Source organism: Corvus cornix, chromosome 3 (assembly GCF_000738735.6).
Source record: "Corvus cornix cornix isolate S_Up_H32 chromosome 3, ASM73873v5, whole genome shotgun sequence".
Classification (NCBI taxonomy): domain Eukaryota; kingdom Metazoa; phylum Chordata; class Aves; order Passeriformes; family Corvidae; genus Corvus; species Corvus cornix.
The window spans coordinates 80,858,239-80,880,504 of NC_047056.1; the positions used below are offsets into that span (position 1 = coordinate 80,858,239).

Consider the following 22,266-nt stretch of genomic DNA (forward strand, 5'->3'; position numbering starts at 1 on the left):
CATGTCTGCCTAAAAATTCTGTCTGGAAAACCCAGTACTGCTGTGTCTCCATGTGATTCCAATAGGCAGCTCTCCTCCTCATGTGAGACCTAATTGTGCAGCACAACCTCCACATCCAGCTCCCTCTCACTTTTGCCACATTAGGCTCTGTGCTGATATTTTTATTGTCAAGAAACCTACAAACAATTACATTGTAGAGGGTTAGCACAGATTTTGGCCATGATATTTGCAAACCACGGCAGTCCAAAAGGAACTGAATGGCTTTAAATGCATCATGGACACAGCTGCAATCATGGTAAGGAGAACATTCACTGCTTGGAAAGTGACAGGTAAAAAGTAATTTGATATTACTGTTCAAATTTTAATAGTATTTGCTAAACTTCAGAATTAACATTTACAGCTATTAAAGAGGACAGTTCCCATCTCTTAGAATTACCACCAGGAACTCCTCTGTCTGAATCTGAAGGTGACCTCTGTAACTGTAGAGGTGAGATATTAATGAAAGCTAATTCATTAACGAATTAATGGAAGCTAATTATGCCAGAGCTTTATTAAAAGCAGTTGTGGAACTACATAGTGTGGTTGTATTACTGCATTAAACATTGAGCTGTGACTTGTATAAACAAGCTTAGGTCACTAGACTATAGGCACCTCTTGTTGATGAAAAGTGAAATGCGATAAATTTCTCCATCCCAGTATAATTTTTTTAATAAGGTTGGGTTTAATGAACTAATCTTGTCTAAAACAAAACATATAGAAGATTAATAACAGTTTCATATTATATGAAATATAATTTCACTTTCCTTTAATAATTACTTTACAAGTACTACCAGTGAAAAACTCTATGAGAATACAATTTAATGAACTGTATTTTACAGCATGAAATACTGTTTCATGTGGCTTTGTAAAAGCATCTTTTCGTTGGATAATAAACAATGTAGAACCGGTGTGATCATTTTAATAAAGGACAACTTTAGTGTTACTAAATAACTATACTGAAAATCGTGCTGATTGCCAGGCTCAACTGGAGTTGAAGCTGGCCAGAACTGTAGGGGAAAATAAAAGAGATTTTTAAATATATTAATGGCAATAGGCAGTACAAAAATAACATCAGCTCATTACAGGGTAGGGATGGTCATCTCACAAACAGGGACACAGACAAGGCACAGGTGTTTAACACATTCTTTGCCTCTGTCCTCAGCATGGATGGACCAAGAGGCTCTCAGTGTCCTGAGCTGGAGAATCGTTACTGCGAGAATGATCAACTTACTGTTGACCCTGAAATTGTGTGGGATCTGCTGCTCCAGCTGGATCCCTGCAAGTCTACAGGGCCTGATAGGATTTACCTGAGAATCCTCAAAGAGCTGGCTGATGTCATCGCAAAACCACTCTCAATGATTTTTGAGCAGTCTTGGAAATCTGGAGAGGTCCCAGCTACTGATAAATGCTGTTCCAGTTTTCAAGAAGGGCAAGAAGTAGGACCCCACACTCTACAGGCCTGTCAGTCTCACTTCAGTGCCTGGTAAAGTTACGGAGAAGATTATTCTGGGAGGTATTGAAAAACACCTGAAAGACAATGCAGTCACTGGTCACAGCCAGCACGGCTTCATGAGGGGAAAGTCCTGCTTATCAAACCTGATTTCCTTTGATGACAAGGTAACCCACCTAGCTGACCAAGGGAAGCCAGTTGATGTCATCTTTTTGGATTTCAGCACAGCTGTTGATACTGTCTCTCACAGGATCCTTCTGGACAAAATGTCCAGCACACAGCTGGATAAACACAGCATGGGATGAGTGAGCAACTGGCCCATGAGTTGGACACAAAGGGTTATAGTGAATGGAGTGACATCACACTGGTGACCTGTCACTACTGGGGTTCCACAGGGCTCCATCCTCAGCCCTGTGCTCTTCAGCATCTTCATAAATGACTTGGAGGAAGGACTGGAAGAGATATTAAGCAAGTTCACAGATGAAATAAAACTGGGAGGAGCTGCTGTCTCCCTCCAGGGTAGGGAGGCCCTGCAGAGAGACCTCCACAAATCAGAGGGCTGGGCAATCACCAACCACATGAAGTTCAATGAGCGAAAGTTCCAGATTCTGCACCTGGGAGGGAGCAACCCTGGATGTACAGACAGAGCAGGGAATGAGATGCTGGAAAGCAGCACCACGTAAAGGAACCTGGGGGTCCAGGTCAATGGCAAGTTGGATACGAATCTGCAGTGCCCTGGCAGCCAGGAGGGCCAAGTGTGTCCTGGGGGCATCAGGCACAGCATCGCCAGCTGGGCAAGGGAGGGGATTGTCCCGCTCTGCTCTGCACTGGGGTGGCCTCACCTCGAGTGCTGGGGGCAGTTTTGGGTGCCACAATGTTAGAAAGTCATTAAACTGTTAGAGAGTGTCCAAAGGGGGGCAACAAAGATGGTGAAGGGCCTTGAGGGGAAGCCATGTGATGAGTGGCTGAGGGCACTTGGTCCGTTCAGCCTGGAGATTGAGGGGAGACCTCACTGCAGTTACAACTTCCTCATGAGGGGAAGAGGAGAGGCAAACACTGATCTCTTCTCTGTGGTGACCAGTGACAGGAGCAAGGGAATGGACTGAAGTTGTGTCAGGGGAGGTTTAAGCTGGATATTAGAGAAAGATTCTTCACCCAGAGGGTGGTTGGGTATTGAACAGGCTTCCCAGGGAAGGGGTCACAGCAGCAGCCTGACAGAGTTCAAGAAGCATTTGGACAATGCTTTCAGGTACATGATGTGACTCTTGGAGATGGTCCTGTGCAGGGCCAGGATTTGGACTTGATGATCCTGCTGGGTCCCTTCCAACTCAGCATATTCAGTGATTCGTGATACCTAGGTGGTCACTGGTTCAGCAGCATCTGTACCACTACTCATAAGGTCAAATTTTTCCACCGGGTAGTATGACCAGAAGAAAGTGAACTGATGACTTCTCTCCATCATCTGTTTCACCACTTAAGAAAGGCTTTTGTATGGTATTTGGGAACTGAAATTACTATTTGTTCTAGACTTCTGCTCTGGAAATGCCATGAGAGGATGCTCTGACAGTGCAGAGCAATTAAATACAAATATGGGCTACAGGAGTATATTGGGACAGTCCTCAGTGAGACTTCCTGTTACCAAAATCCACATACTGTTAAGTGTATGATCTAGCAGCTCACTGGAGCTATTGGACTGAGCCAAATGCATCCCTCTCTGCATGAGGAAGGAGAGCAGTTCTTACCTGAAGATACTTTCCAGAAGGGACAAGTCTTGTCTTTCCAAGCCACAGAGGGCACATGAAGCCACTCTGTGATTACATACCATCATAATGCAATCACTATCTCACTTCATGGTTTTAAGCAGCAGATCTGTACATGGACCAGGCAAAGTCACTTGGCTTCAGACATTTAGGAAGCTGATGCCTTCATGACCTTAAAAACCTGTGAGCATTCTCCAACTTTCCTCTTTTTGCCCCTGCTCTACAAGATCCTGTGCCATAGACCTCCTGCTTAAGTGTTCAGCCACTTCCTTCAAAAGACAGCAAAAAGATGTGTCTGTAGGAGAAAATCTGGGGGAAGACTCAAGTCACAGGAAGGAATTGTCCAAGAGAACAGCTTGGCAAGCAGAGGCTTGTAGTTGCTTGAAATAGCTTGCCTATTTCCTGAGCCAACAGGTAAAATAACTGCAAACTGCATTAGACATTCCCTAAGTCACAATGTCCTAGAATTATTTCAGTCTTTCCTAAAGGGAGTGTGTGTGTATGTATAATTACATATATCTGGCATATAAATTTGAAATATATATGGAAAGCAAATTTGTGTCATAATTTGATGAGCAAATCATATTCACTCTGGTGATGGAATTTTTAAGGATATTTACCTGCAGTACAAGATGAGCCTTAGGACTTACTGGGGCCTTTGGATGATATAAAAATCTAAAAACCTGATATAAATCACACCATAAGAGGAGTGTACTAGTCTCATTTTACTAATAAAGTACTAACAGTTGGGTTTAGCAGCTCATTGTATTAAACATCTTTTCTAGTGATGAGTTAGAAAAATTATGAGACAAATCACGAGCTGCTCTCACAGAACAGATGTAAGTCAATCACCTGTCTCTCCAAGCCTTTCTCCCCACTCATGAATTAAAAAGTATCATTGATGCAACATGATCAGAAGCAGAATGTAGCTGAGTTATTTCAAGGAACCAGAGGCACAGTTTCCAAAGAAAGCACATCTGCTTGTTTTTCTTCGGAGGGGAGTTAAAATTTACAAGACACAAATGCTTGGGAAAACTATTCTCTACCTCCTGCTGCAGTGTGTTAAGGCTCTTTTACTTGTAAAAACAATGCATTACTTTGTGAATGAGTTGCTCAGAAGTTCAGGACATGCTTATTTTGCTGGCCAGGAATATAAATAGTTACCTCAGAGAAATCACCTGCTTGAAGTATTGGATATACACTTCTGAGCTCTCAGCTACTTTCAGACACTACATATGCAGCTCCCACTGAAGCTGATTAATTACAACTCTATACACGGACTCAGACCTTGGGAAGTTCAGCTCTTTTGAGAAGGGTAATGTAAGGTGGCCAGCTGGAAAAAAAGGGAAGAACGGAGCAGCTGCGCACCTGCCTTCCTCAAATGCCTGCTTACAAGTGCTGCTGTGTACTCAAAAGAGCTCAGTTCCAGCAGAGGATAAATATTTGTTACAGCTAACAGACATCTTTGCATAAGATTAGCACATTTGGAAGCATGTGAAAGAAAATAAATGAAAGAGAAGCAGTGCAGTGTTTACGTTACTTTGATACAAACACTTCAAAGCAAACTAGCCACAGTCCTTATGACCGACTGGGCCAGAGCATCCCTCAGAGGTTTCTGCAAAGTCTCTTGCACAGACCTTTCTATCAATTTATTTATTAAAAGAAAGCTCATGATAGGGTTCACTGCAGTCCTCCTCCACAGGGAATTTGCTATGAGCACAGGTGCTGCGCTGAGGGATGGGGCACACCTGGCTGTCCCCAGAAAAGACAGCATGGCCGGGCTGAGCTTTGACAAGGAGCCCTGGGCAGGCACTGATGATATTCACAGCAGCATGGATTACAGCAGAAAACCTGCTTCTGGTAAAATCTAAATCATCTGTGATGATTTCATCCTCTTTCACTGCAGGCCTATCACAACCTAATTCTTGTTCACTAAATAGGATGTCCTTTTTGCATTATTTTTGTATAAGAGATCCTTCCAGTGTTAGTTTTTTAATATTTTTTCAAAGAATTATTATGGCAAAGAATAAGGTATCTTTCTGCTGTTGTTGTGGTAGCCTTGAAAGAGGCAGTCTCTCTGGCAGAATAATTTCTCTTGCAAAGAGTTCTGTGTTGCCACAGCTAGAATTCTCATACACAAAATGGTGCATTTAAAGCCAACGCGGGAATCTCTGCACTAAATTGGAGGCTTTCCCCCAGTTTAGCATGCAGTTTAGCTGTTTTAAGAAGAATTCTTAGGCCCATCTCAACTTTCCTCATATAAAAATCTCTTTCCTGGGAAAGCCTTCTCGTAATGCTAAGTACTTCTTACCTAGAAGGTAATATTTAGTCCACGGTAAGTATTGAAGGAGGAGGCTCAGTCATCTGGGGGATTTCTTACACTATTCCAAAAGAACTGGTGGTGTTAAAGCAGTAAGTGTTATTGGAGAGCTAAGAAAGAAAGTGCGGTGTATTAGTCTACACAGCATTACCATTATTTAATTGTAATATCATTTGGATGCTCCTGACAGAGAACAGTGACCCAGTGTGCCAGGCAATGTGGAAATACAGAACAGAGCTACTCCCTACTCCAAAAAGTTCACAAAAAAAGATGCGCCCAGGTGGCCGAAGGCCAGTGGCATTCATGGCCAGTATCAGCAATAGTGTGGCCAGCAGGACCGGGGCAGTGATTGTCCCTCTGTACGTGGCTCTGGTGACGCGACACGTCGAGTGCTGTGTCCAATTCTGGGCCCCTTTGTTACAAGAACGCCATTGAAGTGCTGGAGTGAGTCCAGAGAAGGGCAACAGAGCTGGTGAAGGGTTTGGAGTGCATATCCTATGAGGTGTGGCTGAGGGAGTCAGGTGTGTTCAGCCTGGGGAAAAGAAGGCTCATGGGTGATCTTACCATTCCATCTGAAAAGGTAACCATCTGAAAGGAGGGTGCATACAGGTGGGGGTTGGCCTCTTCTCCCAGGCAACCACCAACAGGATAAGAGGAAATGGCCTCAAGCTGCACTAAGCCAGCATCAGATTGGACATGAGGAAGAATTTCTTCACTGCAAGGGTTGTCAAGCATTGGAATGGACTGCCCAGGGAAGTGGTAGTCACCATCCCTGAAGTATTCAAGATATAACTGGACATGGCACTCACTGCTATGGTTCAGTTGGCATGGTGGTGTTTGGTCAAAAGCTGGACTCGATAGCCTTGGAGGTCTTTTCCAACCTTAATGATTCTATGATTTTCTGATGGTATGTTTCTAAAAACATTGTTCCTAGTGTAGGCAGAACACTTATCTATTCCTCCTTTACAATACTTTATTGTTGATTCATAAAGTCATGATTTGACCTCCACAAACTCCTCACTTTTGCACTATTCACAAATTCTGCTTTGTATTATCCACCAGTAAAAATAAAGTTTCAAATGAAAATAGGGTAAGTACCCTGCCTTTTCCCTCCCTTTTTCAAAGGCAACCCTCTATGTTACTACTTTGGGCTAACAGGAAACTGGCAGCTGATGGGTGAAAGATCTCCCTGAGTACCTAGCACAAATTACACCCTAGAACACTTTTCCTGTCATTGCTAGAGCTCTGCCTCCCCAGACAAATCTAAATTATCTCTGCCAAGAACAATTTATCCCCAGAGCTTGAGGAAATACCTCTGAAGCTCCTTTTCTCCTCGTTGGAGTGTCCCAGGTCACACTGCAGATCACACATTTTTGTGATTTTGGAATAAGGATGGAGGTCTAGTCCTCCCCTGTAATCAGCCTGGTTTATGTCTCTTTGCCAGCACAAAACAGCCACCAAGCCAGGATAACTGGCTACAAAAGGATTACTGGCAGTGTAAACAGACCAGATGCAGGAAGGTCACAGAGCCATTGCATGATATTCCACATGACCTCCTTCACTGCAATGGCTCTTCAGACCTGTGAGGTGTTGGTGTAATGTGGTGGCCTCTCTCCCTCAGAGCCCAGCAAATGGGCAATCCAGGACAAAAGCAACACTGGATCTCCCACCACCTTTCACAGAAGTGCCCTCACTCCCCTATTACATTTGAAGATGGAGACCCTTTCACATTAGAGAAGCAGGATGTGACACCTGCACAATGTACTTTCCATACTGACACTCTCTCACAATGCATGAACACCCACTCTCCCGTTGACAAATTGTATCATCTCTTGGTAATTATCCTGTCGGTGTTTTGACAAGAAAATTCAAGAATATCCCAGTCCCTTGCTCTTTTTCTCTGAAGGCATACCGTCAGAGACAGAGATATGAAGATTTTAAGAAGGAAAAAAGTGTCAAAATATTGGCAGCATCCTCATGCTGAAGGAGCAATAAAAACAAAGTGAAGGGAGTATTTTGTGCTAAACTATTCACCCAGGATAGGCTTCTGTCTGACTGTTTAACAAGTTACAGTATTCTAAGGCTACTCAGAAGACTTAATAGATGCTAAAAATTGCCATGCTAACCTGAACTATCATTCCTGTTATCAAAAGTGTTTATTGCAAAGCTTACTGCAATAATTAGTTCTAAACTAGTAGACTCTATTTCTTTTATCTGAGAAAGAGAACAAAATATAAATAGCTTTCCATTAGCATTATTTGTAAAAGCCTGCACATCAGATAAAACTGAAATATTAGTTTCCAGTGAGAACAGCATGACCTGCATATAGGAAACCTGTGTTTTCATACATATCAAATATGCAAGAATTTTAAAATGTACTATATAAATGTGCATGTATATATATATGTACATATAAATAGTGAAAATGCATAAAAGGTATTTCATTATTTGTGCCATTATGAGGTGAAGATATGAAGAGCCAAAGGGTATGGACATGTTTCCCCTCATCTTTTAAAGCTAGGGAGAGCAATTCACAAGGTGACCAAGTTGCATGTGCATCTCCAGATGACCTTGTAGTCTTCATGCACTTCACTGCAAAGCTCAGACCATGCTAAATTTTGGCTGATGTAGACAAGACATTAAAACCAACCCTGAGATGCAAATATTGTTTATCAGGAAGGTAAGAGGATGACATTCATGTCTTTTTAGCTGGATGGTGGAACACTGCTCAGTCAGAACAACACAGGCTACAGGAGAGGAGAAAAGAGAGGAGAAAAAAGAGAAAGAAGAGAGGAGAGAGGAAGGGAGGATCACAAGGTATTATGATACCCACATTTGAGAGCTTTGCAGGATCCTTAGGGAGGGATTTTATTTACTGTGGTGTACTTTAAAAACTTATTTAATTGGTAGGATCTTTACTCACTTTTTCACTGTTTCTAGGCAATAATTTTCCTGTGGGTTCCATCATGGTATCAAATTTATGCACAGCTGACCTTCTATTTCCTGATGCAAAAGAGAATTTTAAGAGTATTTATCTTATTCCTTTGGAAAGATGAACATCTAGGACTAAATTAAAGAGGGGAAGAAGGTACCTAACATTTTCTTCTAAAGCAGACAAACAGCTTATTGCATGGGAGACAAAACTTTCTCCAAGCAGCAGGCTTTCCAAAGAAACTTACTTGTCTGGGAATTAGGGAATATCATAAAGCAAATCCACCTTTAAGTGCAAGATGCTTTACTTTGCTTATGCCTTCTCTCGAAACAAATGGCAAGACAGTGCATACAGTACCCCTCAGCCAGTGTACACACTTCCCTCGGGAGGGAAGGAGAGAACAACAAGCGCTTCATGCATTACTGGAAGGCACAGAGTGCTGTGTAAAAACTATGGGAAGAAAATGTATAGCACATTCTGGCATTGGTACTTTCTGGTGACCTAGATTAAATGTTAATGGATGAATTAGCTCTGGCTCCAACAACACAAAACCCTGAATAAACCTAAATAACCTTAAACTTCTGAAAGAAACCATACTATCTACTTCTTCATCACTATTGCTGCCACATCCTTCTACAGTAAGTGCAAAAAAAATGGTCATTACAGGAGATTTTTGGCTCTATCACCTTCCTTTCTTAAACAGTTTATTCTTTCAAAGGTTTTCCCTTTTCTACTTCTCCCTTTCACATGGCAGAATAATGGAAAATAAAATAGGGAGGATCCTCAGTAGCACTGATGTACTATCCATTGATCTCCTTGTACTGAATATCCCCTCTGCAAATTTATGTGTTTTCACTGTCAAATGTAAAACAATAAATAAATACATGAGGAAAATATATTTGTGACCAAAATTTCTTGAATTCTCGTCAATAATAATATCACTATTATTATTCTCAGAGACGAGATTTTTGTCTATTAATTTGACTTACATTAACCAGCTCTTGTTTACTTCAATTTTCCTTCTAAACCACAGGGCAGACATACAGGTTTCCATGAATTAGCACATAACTTGTATACAAAAACCCCTAGAATTGGTGCTTCACACCTGTATCCGAAACCTTTTGGATAGACTATATTCTGTATCAATGGCTAAATGCTAAGCATAATTTTTATAGCTCTCTGCAGTGACTTATACTCAGTTTTGAGTCTTTTCCTGCCAGCTAAAATGATTCTAGCTGGTGAAAGCACTAGTACGATCTACTCTAAGCTGGTGCACCACTGCATCATCCGTGTGTTTGAAATAGGTCACTTCAATTCACGTTACTCAGTGTCATTTATCAAATCCTATCTGCTATCTCTGTGATTTTGATCAGAAAAATTGCCAGAACTACAAAATCTAGAGAGCTTTATTAAGAACAACAGTAACCCCTACTGGATTGTGATTGTCTCCCTGGAAACCTAGGAGATAAAAAACACCTTGCACTGCTTCATGGAAAAGGCATAGTCCACATAACTGTGATGAAGAACGAGTTATTTCTCTGCTTGCAATAAATTTCCCTGTCATCATTTCCTGGATTAAATTGGAAATCCTGCTGAATTTACACTCAAGCTTGCTGAAAGACATCTGTTCCTTGCAAACTCAAATTCAGAGCATTTTTTTTTTGTATTTACAGATAAGTTACGAAACCAGGCGTATGCCAGTTAGTTTCTTCTGTGTTAAATATTACAAGTACTAGAATATATTTCTTTCTATGCTTGAAAATAAAGGACTTCACATATGATTAATAATATAAACAAATGGCCACAATCTGCTGAATGCATGTCCTAAACTCATCCAAGTCCTGTTCAGCACACTGGAGTGTGTGTGGAGCTGTAGGGAGGAGAAATCGGAGCAGAGGTACCACACGCTATTGTAATAGAAACCTCCTGGGCTCGTTAAACAGCATCTATAGCAGAATCACAAATTCAGCATTCTGGCTCTTTCTGCACATGCAGCGTTGCTGACAAATGAAGAGTATGTTAGCAGAGCTATTTTCAGTGACATTTTACTATCCTGTCAGAAAAGTTCAAGCACTGTTTCTGCAAGTTTTTTCAAGACGATCATCTCAAAATAAGATCTCCTCGTTCATTACTGGGAATCAGAATCAGAGAGTTCCTCTGGGCTACCACAGAACCATTTTAGTGTGTTGAAAAGCTAAACATAAAGAGACAAACAGCAAAAGGGAAAACCTGAATGAAAGACTGGCAACAAACATAATAATTAATCTGCTTGGTGATAAATGTTGAGTATTTGATTTTATTCAAGACTTGTTTCTGAGGAATTCTACATTTTCACCACTGTGAAGCAATCAAGCTTGATCACAATACAAAGGTAATGGATAAAAGTGATCTGGATTAGGGATGATTAAATAAGCTGGAGTAAAGGAAGGATATTCTGGATAGATGGTGTTACAGAGACCTCATTTTGAGAAATTACAGAGAGAGCAAAGACTGAGGAATTTCAGAAGTTCTTACAAGTATTTATATTTTCTCTCAAGTGTATACCAGACATACACCTTTTCACATTGAAAATTGTTTTTTCCACATTTTGTTAAATTTACCTTAAAACAAGTGTAATTTTCCAAAAAGTGTTTAAGAACTTTTGAAAAAGAAGCTACTTTAAGCTACTTTGAGAGCAGAACCCCAGATCGTGGCCACTTTGGAAAATCTTGACTACTCAGCACCAGTTTTTGTTAACTTGCTGCTAATGGTCACACTAGGTGTGCAGCAACATGAACCATGTCTTCTATGCTTCTCAGAGGAATACCCACTCCCATTAGGCACTTAGGTACCCTTTCCAATGTGTGGAAATAATAGGCCCCTAAGCTAGCCCACAGAACATACAGGAGAGACGGTGTGCCTTGGGTTCTACTCCTCTTCTGTCTCCTACTGTTGTACATCATAGAGATATATTTATTCATGTATGTGTGTGTTTGCAAAATCCTTATATGTACATATAAAACAAAAATTCTTGTTTGCTGATGTTTAAGCGTTCTTAATCCCCTCCAGGCTAAAGCACCCACCTCTGAAATGATGGAACTAGAAAATCAGTGGGGTAAAACCCCTGATTTAAACAGATTTAAACATATAACTATCTGTAGGATTCGGTTACTGCTTGTTCATGAGCTATTAAGGAGAATGAATGAAGACACCCACCTGAAGAAGAAAACTGTCACTGAAATAGCTTCTTCTTTTTATTTTCCATCTTCAGAAGAAGCTTAAATTACTCAAATGCCTCAAAGTGGTGTCAGTTCATGACTGCTTACAACATTCTTGCAATAAATGTTATTTTTTCTTATTTTGCTATTTTACTACCATTACTTGATGAAATATATACTGAATTCTGTTGAAATGTCTGTTTGACTTTTGATAATGTCAATTTGACAAATGAGTTTTTTATTGTATACATGCCCATGACATTACACAAGGCTACCCTGGGCTATGGAACAGAAGAGAATTTCTACTAGAACAAATGGAATACCTGAAGTGGACTGTGGACAGAGACTAAGACAGTTCAGTTCTGTGATAAAACTTAGGACAGATCAATCTACCATGTGTAAAGCCAAACATCCTTCTGTGTTAGCTCTCCTAAGAATGAGAAAAAAAATAATAATAGCAAACAATTTAGATACAAAACTAAATTATCAGCTATGCTCCTGGGACAACCCCAAAAAATTGTTCCTACCTAATAAAATTTTGGACATCTGTATTAGCTATCTATGAGAAGATAAACTGTCATACTTCCCTTTGATTTCCATGAGGTTACATACATATAATTTCATTAAGAGAAGTGGCAGGAATAAAAGTTTGTCAACTGAACGCTTTTTTGCACCCCTCTGGTTTTCACCCTTCATTCTCTGTTTCAGCAGCATATTTCCTGAATAGTTCCATCAGTAATAACAGTGCCTCTATATTTCACTATGTAAATATGTATTTCAAGACTTTAAAACACAGTCTGAACTGGTAATTAAAAAGCTGAAAATACATTACTGTTAAATTTAGAATTGGCACCTAACTTGAAAATTAACACCACATATAACCAAAAAAGCTACCAAATTTTGTCCAAAATAACAATTAAAACACAATCCCTTATATTCACTGGCCAAATTTCTTTCTAAATAAATCAATCAGGCTAACTATATGGACTTTGATTTTTCACTATTCTGTCCTGCAAATTCATAGCCCAACCATCAATTTGGGCTAAAAAGAATACAATTATACTTTAGTAAAGAACTCTATATCTGTAAGGATTTATAGTAATAAAATCAGCATAGTGAACATATAACATTTATAAGCAATCTGGTAAATTTTTTTGGGGTTTTCCTCAAAAATATTTTTAATTAGGAAACCAAACTTCAATCAGAAAAAGTTACAGCTGTTTCTTGCACATCTAACACTTCTGTAACAGTGAAACATTCTAGAACACAAGATTTCTACCATTTTCATCACTGTATGCACTGAAATATTGCTAATTTATTCAGATGCTTTCATGCATAATTACTGGAAACACAAATCTGTTATTCTGCTAGTCTATCATCAGATAGGAAAAGCTATCTAGTGAATACTTTGAAAAATATAAGTAACTGCAAATATTAAACTATTAACTGTACCAAAAATACGCTGTCTAAAGTACCGGTTTAATTTCCTTAATAGTTGGTTTTTTCTATTTAGGCTAACATTGGGAATGCAAAGCCTGATTTCAAGCTTTGCCTACGCAACAGATGACTTCTGGCATAGCAAGGTTTTCCATGGATGTGACAACACATAAATTGTAACACAGTTGAGAAAGTTAAAGTCCTTTTTAAGGACATACTTATACTGCAAACCCATATTCTTCCTTCTAAAGGCTTGGTGGGGGTTTTTTCAGTGTGGGAGAGAAGTGCTGTTAGGTTTACTGTGTTGGTACAAAGCATCACTTTTCTGCTACTTCTGTATTGACTTAGGAAGCTAACAGAGTACACTTACTTCTGTATCACCAAAGGACCCTCGGCTCCCGTGTGGTTTGTCTCTTTTCTGAGTGAAGTATCTGATAAATGCTGCACTCTCCAAATGTTCTGCTTTCTATCTTCCCTGGTTTTGTATTGGGCTTTTATTCTTTGATTTCAAGCCAAGGTCTTTGCCCTTTGTAAGCCACGTATTTGCAAAAAAAAAGGATTATTAAGTTATGGGCCTGATCTGGTCATTATTAAATCAGCAGGCACTGAATTAAATTCAATCTTCTATTATATTCCACAAGAAACTCACAGTGGAAACACCTGCATTGCAAATATTGTAAGATGGGATGCCACTTAACAAAATGTTAACAAAATGTTTCTATTTATATCAACAGGAAGAAATTAGAGCTGTACCTATAAAAATGACCAGAACGTAATCAACAGATTCAATCAGGAATTGTTCCTACCCATAGCACTGTGACTTCCAGTGCTGACCCATCACAAAGACATACCTCTGTTTCCTTTACAAGCTTCTGCCTTCCACTTTCTCTCATAGAATATAAATGTCATTTGGAAGCTTGAAACAAAAACATTTTTCTTACCAAATGCTATTTTCCTTCATCATATGCTGAGAATGAATGGTTCTTCTCGAACATTCAGCTGCTAAAGAGAAAGAAAAAGTGCACATCAAATTTTCATTCCATCCACTTTGACAAAGGCTCTTTTCCACATTAAGGCTTAAAGTGAGGTAGAGATGCTAAACCTCAAAATATTGGTGCAGTCAGACTGATTTCTCTACCTGTGCAGATTCATGACACTCTTTTTAATGGATTTCTTGAGAAAATGAGGCAAAAAAGAAATTATGCAGATGCAGAGAGACTGGAGTATACCACAGGGAAAATGCTAGAAGAATAATGAGAGTTGGGATTCTAGCGCAGTCATATTTTGAATAATTTGCCATGCCTGTTTTCAGTGACGTCTCAGTCAACAACAGAATACGGGTCTGAACAGACTGCTCCACTTGCTACCATGTCACTGGGGACTGTCACCAGTGCTTAAAAGGTAAATTATCCCAAATGAAAAGATTTAAAGCAGTTGTTGCAAAACTTGCAAACCACTTTTTGGATGTCAAAATTATTGGTAATATTATGGCTTGGTGAAATAAAAATTATCTAATGAAATAAAAATGATCTAATATAAAGCTACCTTGGTTAAAGGAGGATTTGGGGAATTTTTTTACATGGCAAGAGCACTTAACCAAAGTGTTTTAAGAAAATATATTAAAACTATGTCAATTCCTTGTGCTATTTTTCCAAGAAAATTTTAAGATTGTTACAACTAACTAGCTTTAGGAAAGCAACTAAACCTTGGAGAAATGATCCTTTCTGCTTCTGAGCTCTGCAGCCTTTCATGAAGATTTGCCCACTACTTTAGACTGGATGTTTTACAGTAACAACTATGTCATGCAGAACTTTGGGGATTTATGTATACAAAACACATTTTAGAGGCATTTAGTACTGCACGTGTTTTATTGAAGAATGAATGAATAAGCTTCTCTGGAAATAGTAGTCAAATGGAATCTCAGGTGTCAAAGCAGAGTAGGATTATAAAATGTGCTTCAGAAGAACCTTGAAACTAATGATATTTTAAATGTTTAGTTTTTAACCATGTTCCAAAGTAGTGTGGGAGATACTTTTATGTGTCTTCTGAGTACCACTGTTAATTATTTTGAGAAAGAAAAGCAGAACAAATTTCAAGCACTGTTTATGGAAGGGAATTTAAGATCAAATAATGCATTGTACAAAACACCAAAGCATTCACTGTTTGGTCAAACACTGCAGGGGAACATCATCCAACACAACACTGACACATGCTAAATTTACATCCTAATAAATACACACGTAAGGAAATGACAAAAATTATTTTAAAGTAGCTGTCACCAGGTCTCTAATAAATTTCTATTACATTGACTAAGATACAAAAATAATAGTAATAATAATCTTTAGAATAATACGTGTAGTAACAGCAACAACAGTTACACTTGCCCACTATAGAAATACTCGCTCCATTGGTGAGAGACTGCAATTAAAAGTCGTTGCCTGTCCTTACACAGCTCTACAAATGCACGGCAGTTACATTAACACATCACGGATAATTGCTTTTACTGTAGTTACTTTAAAGTATCTGTTAACAAAACTCAGGAAATTGCCCAAGAAATGGCTTGGTTTGCACACATTTTATCTGTTATATTACAGAAGCATCTAAAGCAAGGATGATGCTCTACTCCTCTTGGCACTGTACAGGTAAGTGTAAGTTGATAATCTCCAGAATAACCGATACAACAAAGCACACTGCGTAGCTGCTGTAAGTTCTAGCTTCTTACATAAACTATCTGATGTATACCAAGTATGAACGGTTTGCATAGTGGCAACAGTAATAGTTCTTCACACGGGGGTTTTCACACTATCCTTAAAATATGGGCAGCTAATATTCAGACGGGCAGTCTGCTTTATAAGAATCCGCAAACTTAATTCATATGCCGTTAACCAGATATTGCTCAAACATTTAAATTACAGCAGGAGAAATATGCTATCACTTAATTCACATTAATTGCAAAATATACTGATTTACAAAACATTAATTGTAATTAATAGCCATTCTTTTTTTACTTTTAAGGGTAAATGCACATAAGTACATTAAAAAAATCACTGCTATTAAACAAATCCAATTTAAAGAAATAGAAAATTAGCCTAAAGCAAGTTGTGCTACTTGCTTTGTCTGAAGTCGCAAGGAGATGAAAAATGCTTTTGAATAATACTGATGCCCAAAATAGATTATATTTCTTCTGATACTTTAAAGACTATTTTATATTTATGAGCTCTTTACCAAATGTATACATCTATGAGAGAACTGCCACTTTTGAAATCAAAAGGAATTAGCCAGCAATTCATAAAATTTGAGAGATGCTCAAGAGCTTCAAGTAATAGTGACCATGGAAAAAGCTCCACAAATAAACTGATATATATCAAGTCACATCACACTTTTACAGCTGGTGTATTTTTTTTTTGTTAAGAAACCATAAATAGATTAGAAAAAGTGCACTAATTATTGGCAACCACTGGAAGGTTCTTGCTAACCTTTCTATATGTGGTCAGAGCTGCATCTTAAAGTAGGCATTCTGACGGGGTTTCTTGCATGCTTTACCTATTTACAAGAAAATGCATTCCCAAGCAAGCAGTAAGCAACATACCATACTGAAGTGCACCTGTTAAATGCATTGAGATAAATGTAAAGTTCCATCAAGTTACTGGATGTAGATCGCTACAGAACTTCACAAGTACTGAGACCTTAAAAAGGAAACAGCAATCTAACAAATGCTGTAGTGATGTACAAGCCTAGAGCTTGCCGGCCACACAATTGAGCTGCATTTAATTTAGTTCAGGACACACAAGTATGGTTTTTTATAATAAGCAATTCTGTTCAGGTAAAATTTTCTTTAGCTTACCAACTCCACAATTTAATTTGATTTTTTTTTTTATTTGGTAGAGAAGACCTTATGAAAATTCTATTAGCTTGTACCTTCCCAGGAAAGTGGACCCTAGCATCTGTCTTGACATTATGCAGGTGCTCGCAGAGAGCAGTCTGAGGGGTTTGTGCCAAGTGAAACTGCTCTCGTCATTTAATTCTCAGTGTAATTAAGCTCAGTGTAATTCTCTTAGCATATATCAGAAAATTGTCAAACATTTATGCCTCTAAGCTACACATTTGTATAAAATTTTATTCATATTACTACTGCAGGGCTATTACTTCAGAGACTGTAGCGCTATTCACATTCTTAGATGTCCATACTTTTCTCATTGAACAGCAAACACAACAGTTCTTGTAAGACTGTTTATTTAATTTAACAGTTCAGACTGAGTTTAGATGGAGTTTAGATGCAGTTTGTATAAAAAATTCTGTCAAGTCACGTAAACTACAATCAAAAATAACTACAAAACAGTAAGAGACTTACTGAGATCATAAATTTCCTAACGTGTAAAACTATACAGTATTTGTGCATGCTTGCTATTTGATTTCCTTCTGAAGAGCTGTTAAAAGGATGTTGTTTGGTTTTTAAAATCTCAAGGTAGTCTATGAAATGTAATCATTGCATCTCAATTCAGATATACAAGATCAAAACTGGCACAGGGGAACATAACATTATTTTCCCAAAAAGTTGAGGCAGCTTTTGTTGAATGGCGTCTGCATTAGTAAACATTTTATAAACTCTGGTGGCTTTGGATCATCAGAATCCTTTTTTTCTTTTGACGTCTTGAAAAAAAATTTCCCACAAGTGCAGACAGGTAAGGAAGAAAATAAGTAGCAGCTTGTTTCCTACATACAGCTGAACGCCATGCTCAGCTGTCCAGTGTCTCAAAACAAAAATTAACTTGACGTCACAGGGAGGCATATCCCCCTCAAATTACAAGCACGTCTGAGACTTTTCAGGGGAGATGGAAGCAAGCACGAGGGTAAAGCATAAGTCTACTTTTCATGCATAGGTACTTTGCACTGCCCTGCACCTGGGGCATTTTGTCAGACATCCGAGTTGGAGCTGAGGTTTGTTAGCCTGGGGTCTGCGTTGATCTCGTATCTGTAGTGGTAGCCCTCCATGTGATCCCTACAGGCATCTCTGATGTTGTGCATCCACTTTTTGATTCCTTTTCGGTTCAAGTACAAAACTAGAAGGAATATGGCCCCAATGAGAGCCAAGACTATCCCCAGGAAGACATACGAAGTCTGTAGCTGGGAAGGCAGATCTATGGGCACAGAGCAGTTCAGGTCTGAGCTGTTGATCTTCAGCAGTGCTTTGCCCAACATCTTGTCAGGGGAGGCACACGTCAGGGCTTCTTTGCCCTCCACCTGGTCGCTCTCTTTGAGCCAGGCCACCAGGTCCTCGATGGCGCAGTCACAGACCCAGGTGTTGTGGCCCAGAACGATGTGCTGGAGCGCGGGCAGGCTGCGGAACTGGGCCAGGGTGCTGTTCCACAGCACACTCAGGGAGTTGTCGCTGAGGTTGAGGCTCTGCAGCTGGCCCAGCCCCTGGAAAGAGACATTTCGCAGGCCCACCAGGGAGTTGTTGCTGAGGTCCAGCTGCTGCAGGGCCGGCAGGGCAGTGAACATGCCAGAGGGCAGCAGCAGCAGCCCGTTGTCGGCCAGCTCCAGGCGGCTGAGGTTGCGCAGGGTCCCGGACTGCAGCAGAGCGGCCAGGCTGAGCAGGACGCCGTGGTCGCGCAGGGCCCCGCGGAGGGCCAGCTCCTCCAGCGGGCTGCCGCCGTCCCCGAAGGCCTGCGGGCTGAAGGAGGCCAGCGCGTTGCCGCTGAGGTCCAGCTGCCGCAGGGCGGGCAGGGCGAGGGCGCCGGCCTCCACGGTCCGCAGGTGGTTGCCACTGAGGTTGAGGGAAGCGAGGTCGGGCAGGCGCTGGGCGGGGAAGGCGCCGGCCGGCAGGTGGGTCAGGGGGTTGCCGGTGATGAAGAGGCTGCGCACGTAGGGCGGCAGGTCGGGGGGCACCGCCGTCAGGTTCCTGTTCACGCACTTCACCGTCTTGGCCGGCTCCGAGCACTCGCAGAGGGCCGGGCAGCCGCCGGGCTGCGCCGAGCCGCAGCCCAGCAGGACGGGCAGCAGCAGCCCCAGGCAGAGCGCGCCGCGCCCCGGCATCTCGCCCGGCCCGGCCCCGCACGCAACTTTTCCCTCCGGGCACCTCCGGCTCCGGGCGGCGCGGCGAGGCGGGGGGCCGGCTCCGGGCAGCCCCTTCTTCGGGGGCAGGAGTTTGCCCTCGGGGGCTGGCTCCGCTCCGCTTCCCGCGGCGAGACCTGCGGCAGGGGAGGAAAGGGACACGGCAGCGGCGGGGCGGCGCGGCTCCTCTTGCCCGCGCCCACCCACCCTCCCCCGGCCCGCGTCTCGTCCCCCGCCCCCGATAAGCGGCTCGCCCGGGTGGCCCCGGCCCCGCGGGAGAGCGGGAGAACACGCGGAGGAACAAGTTTTCACCCACTTCCAGCTCACGCCGCCACCTTCCCACCCGGCCGTCGACTTCACCGGCGTAGCACGGAGGGAAAGAGGAGGATCTAACCCGCCACCGCCCACCGTGTCCCGCGGCTCCCCACCCGCTGTCCCTGCCCCGGGGCTCTTCCCCTCCGCCACGGCCGCTACAAACTCCCGGCCCCAAAACCCACCGCGGAGCGCAGCGGAGGCGAGCCCGGTCCCGGACCCCGTCCCTCACCTCCCGCCCCGCGTGCAGAACAAACTCCTCCGGAGCTCGCCGCCGACTGCCCCCAGCCCTGCCGCCAACTCCGCGCCCACCCTCGCCGCGCCTGGCCCTGCCTCCACTGGCAGGAGAAACCAAGCGCCGCCCGGCCAGGGGGAGCCGCCGCCCGCGCCCCGCCCGGCTCCCGCCCGCCGCCCCCGCGCTCCAGCTCAGCCGCTGCTGCCGGGCTGCCTCGCCCGGGAGCCCGCGGGAGGCTCCGCTCGGCGTCCCGTTCCCCTCTTCCCCAGCCCAGGTGGTGCTGCCGGAGACTCACCTTGCCGCCGAGCGGGGCCGCGCCATGTGGAGCCGCGCCATGCGGGGCTTCAGTGCGGCTCGCTCGGCGCGGAGCCGCTCCCGCCCGCCTCTCGAAGGGAGAGCCCCGCGCTCCGCTCCCCGCCTCGCAGCGCCGTACTTGTGCCTGCCCCGCCGCGGCTGCTGGGCGCCGTTCGCCGCGGTTTCCACGATGGGCGCGCTCAGGCCGGGGGCAGGATGGGGAATTCCGGGGGGTTTGGAGCGCGGGGGGTGCCGTGCCGGCTGCTAGCGGCCACTGCCCCCGCCCGTCTACCCAGGGATCGCGGTTCCGGGGAGGAGGGAACAACAGCAGCCACGAAATACACCCGAGTGAGCTCCATAGCTGAAGCAAAAAAACCCCAAACCAAAATAACACCAAAACTACACTTAAACCCGCCAGGAACTTTAGAGATCCTAAAATAAATAATAATAATGAGCAAGAAAAGAAAAGGACCTGCAAATTGACAGTTCAAGACTGAGATTTAAACTTTATTATGATGAGGAAAAGGGTGTAAGTACCAGTCTGTATATAAAATATTTACCCGCTTCAGCCGCGATGGCTGTCCCAGAACCGTCCTGGCAGGGCTGAACAATCCGGGTGTAACAAATGCGGGTTTGCAACTGAGTAACTCCCTTACGTTACCCCACAGAGGGGTATTTGAGGAAGTCGTGAATAGTGTAAGCTGTCGTGTGGGCTGTATTTGGCCACTGGTCCCTAGAAAGTGATTGAGATCATTAAATAACACCTAATTAACACAAAATATCTACGAGCGTATACAAATAAGCAGTTTCAGCAATGTGAAACAGAACGTTTTGAGGCGATGACTCCTTTGGGCTTTCCTTATCCTTCTGTTGAATGCCTACACAAGCTTTCCTTCTCCCCGTATGTCAGAGTTACACTCCTGCTTTCTCGATAAACTATGTTCCTTTTTTTGGTAAAGTCAGCAGGAATTTCGGAGCTGCCAAAAGTCATAGGGGAAATGAACAGACGAATCCAGTATGAAGTCTTGATAAAATCAGCCCCAGAATCTGGAGAATAGTGAACTAAACCGCCAGTTTCTGAAGGATTGTTCTCTCTCTAGCCTGATGTGCTACGGTGCAGGAAAGTCTGGGGTTGAGATGAGAGGCAAGGGCTGTCCAGCTGATAAAGCAGCATGCTCTTTACACGAAGATTACAGAGAAAAGAAAATATGGAGTGCCTGAAGCAATAGTGATACAAATAAGATCTTGGACTCACAAGCAGTTCCAGAAGTTTAGGAAGTTATTGCTTTGATGTTGAGTTAGAAAAACAGTGGCACTACACTGCAGGACATTTTAGTTAGTTGAATGGTTGTTGACATGCCTCTTAGTATAATGCTTAGAAAAGTAGATAGGTAAAGAAGTCCTGCATTTTGTAAGAGAAACACTTGTTTTCCTAGTCTATGAAAATTCTTTGAAAAAGTCAAAGAAACACCCCCTGCCCAAATTGTCCTACAAGACAACAGTAAAATTCAGTGACCAATAAATAGTTTCCAAAAGGAGATGGCTTTTAAAAACAGGTAACTAAATACATTAACAAAAATAAAAGAAAAAAATACTAAATCAGCATAACCATAACCACCTCTTATAAAATGTTTGGATACAATGTAATTTTGAATTAAACAGTCCAATTAAGAGCAATTACACTGATCTGCTCATTGTGCTGACCACAGTTTTCCTAGTAGTTCCCAGCTTTTCATGACTGTCTAGATGGGACTGTGCCTCTTGTCCTCCAGAGCAGGTTAGCTCTTTGGGCAGGGTACGTGGTTTTATTCCATCTCTGTGGAGTGCTCACTGACAGGTACTTGATTGTGCTGCAGTAATGCAAATAACAGATAACAAGTATTTTCCTATTCTTTCCTGTTATTCCAGTAGTAAATTGTACCTGCTAAGCGTGCTTAAGCTTGCAAGAGGAAGAAAATTGTAATCTGATTTCTTCTTGTTTAAATAAAACAACTTTTCTTAGAGGCATACTCTGAAAAAAAAAGTATTTTCTGTTGAATTCACCTATACTGAGTGGATTTCCTGGATGTTTGTAATCTATACTAGGAAAATGAAAAAAAAATGAACCTTGATGTGTTTCCAGGTCAGTTTTGTCTATTACGGTTGACTGATTTATGAATTTGCATTGCACAGCTCATAGAATCTCATAGGTTTTTGCATAAAGGTTATGCAAAACTTCTGCCTGAGTTAAAGTATA

General features: G+C 42.2%; 1 protein-coding gene across 4 annotated transcripts in view; it reads right to left on the reverse strand.

Moving 5' to 3' along the window:
• The window catches only part of TPBG (trophoblast glycoprotein), a 35,702-nt gene extending 15,049 nt beyond the window's left edge, over nucleotides 1-20,653 (reverse strand). Inside the window, exons 1-3 of one of the 4 annotated variants that reach the window (XR_005604211.1) lie at nucleotides 20,591-20,653; nucleotides 20,032-20,391; nucleotides 14,077-14,137 (exon numbers count right to left, since the gene is read on the reverse strand). Coding sequence is in view for 2 of the 4 variants with exons in the window: in XM_039569274.1 (XP_039425208.1) it covers nucleotides 18,050-19,171 (1,122 nt within the window). In the remaining 2 variants the exon portion in view is untranslated. The other 3 variants (XR_005604212.1, XM_039569274.1, XM_039569273.1) reach the window with 3 other exon arrangements.
• Between the last annotated feature and the right edge of the window lie 1,613 nt (nucleotides 20,654-22,266).